General features: G+C 34.7%; 1 protein-coding gene across 2 annotated transcripts in view; it reads left to right on the forward strand.

The window, feature by feature from the left end:
• LOC142336936 (uncharacterized) overlaps positions 1–10,821 on the forward strand; it is a 41,047-nt gene extending 30,226 nt beyond the window's left edge. Inside the window, exons 4-5 of one of the 2 annotated variants that reach the window (XM_075385926.1) lie at positions 2,798–2,935; positions 10,368–10,821. In XM_075385926.1, the coding sequence (XP_075242041.1) occupies positions 2,798–2,935; positions 10,368–10,552 (323 nt within the window). In that variant the 3' untranslated portion in view covers positions 10,553–10,821. The remainder of the gene's footprint in view (positions 1–2,797; positions 2,936–10,367) is intronic. The other variant, XM_075385925.1, reaches the window with a different exon arrangement.
• The last annotated feature ends 1,030 nt before the right edge of the window (positions 10,822–11,851 follow it).

Here is an 11,851-nt window from a genome sequence, read left to right on the forward strand (position 1 = left end):
TTTCAACTGATCCCAGGGTTTGCCGTGCCGATCAAAGTTCAGATGAGATTGACATAAACTTTAATGCCGAGAAGCTTCCAGAAAATTGAACTTAGAGTTACAAACCACAAAACTATCATAAATTTGATAGCATTATTTGCTAATCATATACAAAACATGTTTTTAATTTTATTTAGCCGGTGAAACATTCGTAAGATGGTATCAATATCTTTATTCAAACCTTATTTTGTGCAATTTAAATTCTGTTAAAAAAGGGGATTGTATTACATGATATCCCATATTCTTAATTTAGTGCGGCAAAATTCAAAACAAAATACTTAATTTGTTTGGAGGTCATATTTTAAGAGTCAAGTTTAGTTCAGCAGTACCCTTCATCAGTTAATATTTTCACATGTATCTCTACTACCAAACTTTTCGCATTAGCAATTGTTATTAGTTCATGAATTTCAGTATCTTCTAAGCTCATTCTCTATGTTTTGCTTCTCGGGTAGAAATGCCCAATTTAACATTAAAATTTTTAAATTGGCCAATCGTCTTCATTTCCATATATCGCAAACCAGGATTAACAAGTTGATTCATTAGGTGATCAACTAAGCTGTATCTTGCTCAGCAAATGCGCAGAGCAAAATCCTTTCCTGAAACTCAAAGCTAGCTCGAGTCTCAAAAAATCGCACACAAATTAGATTATGTACGACAGATTATGTTATGTGCGAGTGCAAGTAAGGATTCGATAACTTTTGCAGAACTTGCATTTGATAAAAATTAATCAAGTAACCCGAAAATTTTTCACGAATAAAATTTTTTTTAATTGTACTTAAATAAGGGCCATTTTTTTTAAAAAAAATTGAACAGCTTTTTAGTGTTTTCAGAGACGCGTAACGTTGCAAGATTACCAATACAAAAATCGGAAACCTTACAAACTTGTCGTTGTTCGTGGTTTTCAAAAAACTAACTACCAACAACAATAAAAAGATGAAATTTCACGTACAAGAGATTAAAAAAGATCAGATCGGCTCAACAAAAATGATGTTTTGTCCTTTGCGTTTCAATTTGAGTTTTTTTCAGTCACCCGTCTGTGAAAGTCGACTGTCCCTTGCATCAGTTGTATCAAATGAAAGTCTGCCTGAAAAAGTAAATTAATTGGGAAACACAAACATTTGGTTTCACATTAGCAATGGGTTTTGAAAATTAATTGCAAATTTTGTGATTGTGAAGCTCAAATTAATGACTATAAATTGAATTTTGAGAAATTCAACTAGAAATGCTAAGCACTACAAACAAAACAGTCGAGAAAAAAATTACATTTAAGTTTTTGAGCTTCATAGTGGTTTTCATCAAAGTGTCAGGTCAGACGGGCGCATTTATCCGGTTGCAACAAGCAAGGAGTATTCAATAATTTCTTCGTATATATTTAAACAAATGTTCAAAAAACCAACGAAAAATATATTAAAAGCTAAATAAATCTTTTAACTTTGACAAACTGTTTTTTTGCTGTCAAATCCAGAACCCTTTGTGAGATATGGCGAGGGGAAAAAGTAAAAGTTTTCTTCTTAAACAAATAACATTCAATGAACATCCAAAAAATCTTCAAAACAAAAACATAATTTTCTCCATTGTTCTGTATTTTACTTAAATGATATCATAAGAGTGTTCATATGAGCTAGCTAGTGCACCGCATATCAAAAGCGTGCTCTTATGAGCTATTTATTTGGACAATTGCAACTATAAAAATTCGTAGGGGAAAAGAAATCCACCAAATCAAAAACTCAATCAAGTTGAGAAGTAAATTGTAATATTGTCTTCCAAATCATTGCTCAAACTTGAAGATATCAATTCAAACTTTATATTATTTCTTGTCTTCATTGGAAGAAATGAATTAACTTATGTTGCCGAGTCTCAACAAATGGAGTCATTTAAAAGTCAAGGAATATTTCGCACAATTTTTCGAATGAAGTTACTCTGAGGTTATCAATTAGCAGGGGAAGTTCGCTGTATTTAGTCATTTTACTCTAACCGCTGCGCTTCAGTTTTTAATTTTATATATAAACTGTGAATTTGTATGCGTGAGTGAGTGTGTAGATATAAAAACGATTGCTGATGTGGCAATTGGGAAAATCTTGAGCATGGTCACAACTGTTTTTTTTTCAAAGGAATGAACCACCATTTATAATGATCTGCTTTGAGATATCTTCAAGTTGAGCGCAAAAACTTCAAGCTGACCAAAAATTTTGAGTTGATGCCAATATTGTCGAGCATCACAGTGGCCATATTTTAATTCAGCCTACATCCTTTGGTTGTTAGCCGACTTCAAATTTTAGGTAAAGTTAGGTATCCCGTTTTGGTGACGAACTGATCAATTTTGCAGATGCCAACGAAATTGTCAACAGTTGTGGCAAAATTTAAAATGCAATAGAATGCGTTGCTCATTAACACCTGATAAACACTGATTTGCTAATCCAAGACGTATTTCACAGATGAACAATTGATCAATACTTCCCAGGTTGCCGTCCGAAATTGAATCAAAAACTGATCAGACATACTTGACCTACAACTTCTGAGCTCAAAATCACCTGGTCTGTGCGATCGCGAGACGATCTGGTTTGATTAGAGGTCATCTCGCTACGGGATGGTCTGATCAGAGATGGTTTCCGTCTGGTACCTCAATTTCGGTTGAAACCAGTCCTGGACTCTGTCTGGTATCAATGGGAGGCAATCTGTGACTATAAACCCGTTTAAAGACACAGCTAAAGTGCTGATATCTTCGAAGAAAGTGAGATCGTCAGGATTTTCATTTCAGGAGCACCCTTCTATTCACAAGTGCGCCAGTATTGGAAACACGGCTGGAAATATGGGGTGTCGCCGGAAGAATACCTGTCAAGGGTGACAGATTTTTCGGCTAAGGGAAAAATCCTCAACAGCATTAAGGTCAGAATCAGTGAGTAAATACCCATTAATGGTAAACAGAATCAGCTTAAAAATACGTTTTGATCTTTTCTTTTTGAATTTTAGAAATCTGTCATTGATCGACTTTAAATCGACAAGTTCTGAAGCATGCTTAAAAAGTGTTCATTTGAACACTGAGGAAAATGTAAATAGTAAACATAAAGACTCTGCAACAAGTAAACCAGTTCAATGATTTTAGTGACATTTTTTTCTCATTGAAAGAATCTAAATTTCCGGTATCAATACATCAACTATTATCGGATCATTTCAATAATCGCGATTGTTTGGACCCTAATAAAAAACACGCATTTTCTCAGCTATTGTTTGTGAGAATATGTTAGTTTGTCGACAGCTTAAATGGACAACAGTTAACCTAAACAACGCGATAGCGTACTACTGTTCACTGCCACGTCTCTCATGCGGTGTTGGATGAAATCTTGAAATCGCAAATTATTCATCGATCCAGCGCACAGGCAGACGTGTATAGATATAAAATTTTCACAAGACATCGGCATTGCGAAAATCGCGATTCTCTATTCTATCCTGGTTGGTTGATAGCGGTGCATCTCACTGACTACAGTTTTCCGTCTTTAAAAAATGCTTTAAGAAAAATACAGCGTTGAGCAGATAATAAAAACGAGTGATATTATGGGGCAAACTGGTCCCATATTCGGTTGTGATAAACTCATTTAGTCCAAAAGTCAGCTGAGGTATGACCATGGCCAGAGAGGATTGGCCAAACGCTGTAAAACACTCATGGTCTGACCACCCAGAGTGTTACAGTACTGAACCTGCGTATTTCAAAATTAACTTCTGAAACAGCTTATTTACATCAAAAAGTTGATCATTCCAGAAAGAAAACAGAACAACTATGCAGACTGTTCATAGTAATTTCATATATAGTAAAAAAAAGTACAGTGAAATTTTCGAAAATTATGAAACTGCATGAGCATGTCGGAAAAGAAAGAAGAAAATGCATTCAAAATGAATGCAAAATGCAGACACGTTACCAGTTAACAGATACATACATAATGAATAATGCTGCTGATACTGGATACTGAAACAGAGCGATTGGGGTGCGTTCAGGTTCCGTTTCGGGAGCAAAGTGGAGCGTGCGTTCGCATAAACATAACAGGTATATTCTCGACCTTACGGGTCACTTAACAGGTGTACTCTCGATCTCCCGGGTCACTTAGAAGATGTATTCACAATCTGTCGGGTTAATTTGCGGGTGTCCTCACGATCTAGCGGATCACTTAGCAGGTGTATTATCGATTTCCCGGGTCATTTAGCAGGTGTATTCACGATCATTTGCATCATTTTGCCATAGACAATTGTTGGTGAATCATATTTGGTAATTTTATCAGTTTATTTGCATTCTGCCAATATTTGAAAAGTCTCTCGCCCGTCTGCTGAGTTTACCTCTATTCGACAATTATTTACCACTATTGGAGGTATAATAACTTTTTCTACGTCGTCTTTTCAATTAGCAGTAATGTAATATAATATGATGCGAATATGCCTGTGGTGTGATGAAGTATGGTGTGAGTATGCCTATGGTGTAATGTAGTATGGTGGGAATATGCTTGCGGTGTTGTAGTATAAGGTGAATATGACTGTGGTGTGAGGTAGTATGGTTTGAATATGCCTTTGGTGTTATGCGCCACAATCATCGCTGAAACAGCTGAAAAACTCTTTATTTCAGGCTGACAATCAGAAATGAAATAGGATTAAAACAGAAAGATTTCAGGCTGAAAAGATTTATACAATGATGTTATTTAGGCTGATAGTTCCAAGATAAAAGCTATAAACAGATCAAAATCCGGATGAAATTAGAAGTACAATTTTCCTCTGAAAAATAGATTGATCACTGTAAATTGTGGCATGAATAGAATCTGCACAAGTGTAAAAAAGTCTATATACAGTTTCCGGATTTACAATGGTTCAGTACTGCAATGCTCTCGATGCTCTGCCCAGGCTAAGAAATATATTTCGTGACCCGCAGTGGTTCATAGGCACCGTCTTTTCAAGTGTACCAGATCTCACGGGAAACAAAGACAGCTCGATTCAGTGTGGAGCACAAGATTCGGGACCACGGTTTTCATTTCATTTTTTAAAAAAGATATTAGACGTAACACATCAAACTAATTTTCAGGTCACAGTTTAGTGCATTTTGACTTTTCTCTACTTCCAAAAACTGAGCTACAAGCTCACAAACAACAAAATAATTTCTGAATTTTCTCTGCAGCCTGTTGCTGAATTTATACAATTTCATGAGGACAAAAGAAAAATAAATGCAACAAAAGTTAACACGAGAAAACTGTTGCCTACAATCTGGGATTTATCGACGGTTTTTGTACTCTGCGTCTGATTGCTTCAACCCACTTGTGGGGGAGGAACCATAAACTCCAATGACTTTTTTAAGTCAATTATGGCCGATCGATATATACATTGCAGAGAATTGAGACTGATATCATTAGAAAACCCATCTAGCGTAGCAAACAGATTTCCGGACAAGTTTTTTGAATTTTGCATTTACCACTGATTTAATGAGGTATTAAAGTATTGCGAATATTAGACCGAATTCCGTTTTTCATATTTTGGGTGTTTTTGGCCAAATTCTCAATTTTGGATAAAAATTATTAACAAAAATGATAATGAGCTCACTTTTAAGAATAGAGAAAGACTGGTCGATTGGTTTTTATCATAGTCGTTTAAAATTTCTGCTAATTTTTTGAGCATTTTCAAATTTTATAGTCAAAAGTGGCTCCAAATAAGCTTTTTTATCCGACTCTTTTTTAAATCAAAGTAGAGACCTAGCATCTGCTGTCACAATTTTTTAAATCTACAAATGCTAATTGCTTATACCTTTTCATTCGCTTCCCTGTTGGAATAGAAAAACGCTGTTGTTGCTATAGGTTAACTCGACGCTTAAACAGGATGCACCACCTAATTTTGGTTTTCTAAAATAGTTCGATTGCTAAGTATTCTAATTTGCAAAAAATATTAAAAAAAATTGAATTGTTTTGTTGGACACTCAGCAAAACCAGGGCTAGATTTGGACTCATCTTGGATTCATCAAGTCAATAATTAATCGGATTACCTTAATTATATTACGTGCGGTAGTTTTCAAGATACTTTGCCAAATTTAATTTTATGTTTATAACTGACAAGAATGGTTTCACATGAAGGCCCAATTATTGACTGATCCTTTTTCCAACAAAATGAGGCCACATAAAAATAAATTAAAACTTCTGAGAAAAACTCATAATTTTGTCTTGGACATTGTGTTTACTTAAACTTACGTACCCAATTGTTGTTGTTGATTCATATTTAGGTAAATTTATCAGTTCACTTGCATTCTGCCACTATTTGAAAAGTCTCTTGAGTTTCCCGTCTGCTGAGTTTACCTCTATTTGACATATATTTACCTCTATTCGAGGAATAATAACTTCTTCTACATCGTCTTTTCAATTAGCAGTAATGTAATATATTATGATGCGAACATGCCTGTTGTGTGATTTAATATGGTGTGGGTATGCCTGTGGTGTAATGTAGTATGGTGGGAATATGCTTGTGGTGTTGTAGTATGTGGATATGACTGTGGTGTGAGGTAGTATGGTTTGAATATGCCTTTGATGTTATGCGCCACAATCATCGCTGAAACAGCTGAAAAACTCTTTATTTCAGGCTGACACTCAGAGCTGAAATAGGATTGAAACAGAAAGATTTCAGGCTGACAAGATTTATACAAAAATGTTATCTAGGCTGATAGTTCCACGATAAAAGTTAGGAACAGATCAAAATCTGGATGAAATCGGAAGTACAAACTTTCTCTGAAAAATAGACTGATCACTGTAGATTGTGACATGAAAAGAATCTGCACAAGTGTAAAAAGTCTAAATACAGTTTCCGGATTTACAAGGGTTCAGTACTGCAATGCTCTCGGTGCTCTGCCCAGGCTAAGAAATATATTTCGTGACCCGCAGTGGTTCATAGGCACCGTCATTTCAAGTGTACCAGATCCCACGGGAAACTAAGACAGCTCGATCCAGTGTGGAGCACAAGATTCGTGACCACGGTTATAATTTCATTTTTTAAAAAAGATATTAGACGTAACACATCAAAACAATTTTCAGGTCACAGTTTGGTGTTTTTTGACTTATCTCTACTTTCAAAAACTGAACTAAAAGCTCAAAAACAAACTATTTTTCTGAATTTTTTCTGCAGCCTGTTCCTGAATTTGTACAACTTCATGAGGGCAAAAGAAAAACAAAGGCAACAAAAGTTAACACGAGAAAATTGTTGCCTACAATCTGTGATTTATCGACGGTTTTCGTACTCTGCGTCTGATTGCTTCGAGCCACTTGTGGAGGAGGAACTATAAACTCCAACGGCTTTTTTCAGTCAATTAAGGCCGATCGATAATTGAGACTGATCGTAGAGAATCGAGACTGATATTATTAGAAAAACCTATGTAGCGTAGCAAAAAGATTTAAGGAAGATGTTTTTTGAACTCGCTTTTCTCACTGAGTTATCGGGGTGTTAAAGTCCGTTTTTGACATTTTGGGTACTTTTTGGCCAAATTCTCAATTTAGATAAAAAATTTGGTCAACAAATTATATTAACAAAAAATTAATGGACTCACTTTTAAGAATAGAGAAAGACTGGTCGGTTGGTTTTATCATGGTCGTTTAAAATTTTTGCTAAATTTTAAATTTTCAAATTTTATAGTCGAAACTGGCTCCAAATACGCTTTTTTTTTATCCCACTGTTTTTTAAATTAAAGTAGAGACCTAGCATCTGCTGCCACCATTTTTGAAATCTACAAAAATGCAAAATGTATTTATCTTTTCATTCGTTTCCCTGTTGGAATAAACAATTGCTGTTTTCGCTATAGGTTAACTCAACACAAACAGGATGCACCATTTATTTTTGGTTTTCTAAAATAGTTCATTTGCTAAATAGTCTATTTTGCAAAAATATGGAAAAATTAAATGTTTTTATCGGACACTCAGAAAAACCAGGGCTAGATTTGGACTCATCTGGGATTTCTTAAGTCAATAATTAATAGGAGTACATTAATTTTATTACGAGCGGTAGTTTTCAAGATCCTTTCCACTGTTTGTTTTTTTAGTTTATAACTGACAAGAAAGGTTTCACATCAAGGCCCCATTATTGACAGATTCTATTTGCAACAAAATGAAGCCACATAAAGATATATTATGTTTTCTGAGAAAAGCTCAAAATTGTTGTCTGACATTGTGTTTACGTAAATTTTAATTGATTTCTTTTGGTTTGCCTTCAATTATCATTCTTTTTGCAGTCTAACGATTTCGCCTTATTAGTCAAAGATCCAAATGGTTTCTTCAGGAGTATTATAAGATGCTCTATAGTGTTTCCAGTTGTTATCTAACGCATTTTATGACTTCAAATATATTTGTTTTAAGGAAAAATCAGTCAATTTTGAAAATTTTTGGCATTTGTTTTATCTTTATTCTGTCCACATGTAGCTTATTCTCAATATAATCAGGGAGCAAAATTCCATGCGAAAATTACTCTTTATAGCAGTTTTATTCTTAGCTATTGAGTTCTTGGCTGTCTTACAAATTTTCATTAAAAAAACTGTGATTTTTGAATGTTTGGAAATATTTGTGGTTGCTTTTTTTCCAATTTCAAATGATCAAATAAATTATAAATTCATTTGCCTTTAAAAATGCTGAAAGATATCTTTAAAGATTGCTGTGAAAAACATAAAGTTCTAACGGCTGCAACAACCTTTCATCTTTTTTTTGCTTCTAACTGTCGTTCTTTTTGTTGCCGTACGGCTTATTTTCAACAATCAAACACCTTAATTGCTTCTAGCGATTTTTAATAGAAAGCATTTGCTGATTTCAGTTTATAGTTAACGGTTTCAATGACTCATCATTTTTGTTCGAAAGAAAATTTTTTGTACCCCTCAATTTTTGTTTTCTATGTTGTCAACAAGTAACAAGTAACCATTGCCAGGGCTCATCACCAATCTGTTGCTCCAGAAGTGATTTTTGCTGGATTTCATAAGAATTGCGTAAATTTTCAATACCGGTCGTTATTTGTGATTAATTTTGTTGTCTTTTTCACTAATCCTCTTTAAAAAATGATCCATATAAACTAAAAAAAAAGAACCAAGCAAAAAAACTTGTCAGTTTAGTTTTTAATGGTTTTCAATGTCTTATAATTATATTGGCTTTGGTTTCCAATAATTTCTTGTGAAAAATTTTGAGTTCTGTCCATATGTGTTAGTTTTTGTTGTCCTATGATTGCGTCCCACTAATAATAAGCACCAGTGGCTTCCTTAGCAGCTGCAGAATAATTTGTTTTCGTTTTAAGTTGAAAGATGGTTGGTTGTTTTAATTATTCTTTATAAAATCCTTGGATTAATTAGCTTTGCCACTAATATCTCATTTGTCAATTTTGTAGCAAGGTCTCGGCAACGACAAGTCGCATCCTTTTTCTAGTTAAGCAAAATCCAATCTATATTTTAAATGCCAGCTAATTTCATCTAATCTCGTACTTTGGTACAAGGCATTACAAAATCGAGATTTCCGGATTTTCCCCAATCCTGAATTCTTTTTCAATTCTTTGCCGCATTATTACATTAAATGGTGGTGCAATTGGCGTTTAAAAAATGTGCAATTGAAGGTATTTAATGATTTCTATAAATAGCTTAACGGTTGTGAAAACACTTCCTTGTTAACTTTATGTGGTTTTTTCGTTTTCGTAGTTGGCGTTCTTTTTGTAGTCGCCTGAAATATTACGGATAATAGCAGGTCTGAATTGCTTCCCATGAGATATAAATTTACTCTCTGATTGAGCCGAGTTGCTACGCGTTGGTTTTGATCAATTTGAAATGGGTTTTTTTTTGAAAAATAGAAACGTATTTTTGAACGTTTCTTTTGCTCTTCGTCGTCGACCTGTTACCGGGTCTCATCGTTGACATGTACCATGTTTTAAACAATGAAGCGTTGGCTAATTTTTTAGTTTTGGTTCCATTTTCAATGTGTCATTAAGTGTTTTTTTTAAACATAGACCCAGAGTTTTGGTCGTAATTAAAGTTTACTTTTATTTGATTTGTTTGTCCTGTCTAGTACTCTCATAAATGGCAAATATCACCGGCACTCTAATCCAGCATTATTTTTTTCAATTAATTGTTTGTTGAACTATATGTGAAAATTCGAAGGTTTTCTATCTCTTCCTCATTTGGTAGACAAATAAATCAAAACGTGGATGAGCGGGGTAGGAGCATTATTTGCAAACCCACACTGCCGAGCCCCCTTGTTTTACTCAAGCACTGACAGAATTAAGAATTTTAACACTCTTCTTGACGTAATCCATGATTAAGTTGATCCTGAGCTGTTCTGTTCTTAGATGATTTTTGATTCTAGGTTCACTACGATTGCGAACTCGACAAGAACATCATTTTGGAACTCGGGTTTGGCAAGGGACCTCTACGAACAATACAAACAGGACTCCTCAAAAATGCATCATTCTTCCTAATTCCCAGCCCAACAAACGTACAACCTGGGAACAAATTGAAAAAACAGTATGCGTTTCGAAACGAATACATTGAAAACAATCTGGCTTTTAACTTCTTCAGAAGTAAAATCATCTGCAGAGAGCAACAGTGGATTTGCCGGGAATTCATGTAGCATAATACTTGGGAGCCATTCTTCAGTCATTAACAAGGTGTATGCTGCATACATAATAATTATAGATGGGTATATTCTACCAGTGGGGAAAGGATACAACTCCCTGAAAAAACTGCCAGGACTAAAAATAATTATTTCGTTTAATTTTATCAAATTTCTTTAGTACCAATTTAGTTTTTCTTACTTTTGATGTAACTGTTAGTTAAATATTGGATTGATTTATCTTGGGGCAAAAATATGATGTTGAAACAAAAAAAAAATCTAACGCTTGGCGAATTGCTCTCAAACGACTGACGAATGATGGACTCGTCAGTAACTGGCTGGGGGGCTTAGGAAGAATATGAGGGCGGGGAGGGTTGAGAAACAAAATCTTATTCGAAAAAAATTCAAAGTTCAAGTCACCAACAAACCTGCCTCAGCTAAAAAAAAGTTGTAGAATCTCAAGACTCCTCTAGAAGTCGTAAAAGACCAACATGTTTACAATAATTGCTTCAAACATGTAACCTAACCGTTATCACAATTATGCTCAATTATCATTTGATATTTAGGGGCGTACCACAAATGCACGCTCGTTAGCAACTTACTAACATCGGTAGGTGGGGGTAGGGAATAGACGGGGGAGGGGTTGACGTGGTGGCGGGGGTTAAGGGTGGGTGAGGTGTCTGTAGTTTGGGGATGGTAACTGAATTCACTAAGGGGTGCTACAAAGGACGTCATTAGAGGTTATTATACATCACTTTAACCCCAAATACAATTTAAAAAGCAATAAAATAAACCAATTTTTGGGGTAGCTAAGTATGTACGGGAGAGGGTAGATGGATATAGGAGGGTAGGTAGGTGGGGGAATAGGTAGGTGGCGGGTTCTGTAATTGGAGGACTGATATGGGAAAAAAACTTCTAAAAATGACCTTTCGACCTTAAACATTACCAACAGTACCTAATCATTATCTATGAGTAACTAAGCTACTGTTAAAGTCCATTGTTCGATAACAGTAGAAAACCTTGTAAAACATGTTCGAAAACAAAAGTAAAAAGTACAATTTATGAACAAAATTGCATCAGCAGGAAAAACATAATCGTAGAATACCGGAAACAACTCGAAGAGTTTTGCAACATTAACTCTAACTAATCTCACTCATTGAGAAATATTAAAAAGAAAAAAACTGTCAAATAAAAAAAAATTGGAAAAACGCAAACACTAAAAGTTAGTCACAATTTTA

This window comes from Convolutriloba macropyga, chromosome 3, assembly GCF_964194025.1.
Source record: "Convolutriloba macropyga chromosome 3, txConMacr16.3, whole genome shotgun sequence".
In the NCBI taxonomy this organism is placed as follows: Eukaryota; Metazoa; Xenacoelomorpha; order Acoela; family Convolutidae; genus Convolutriloba; species Convolutriloba macropyga.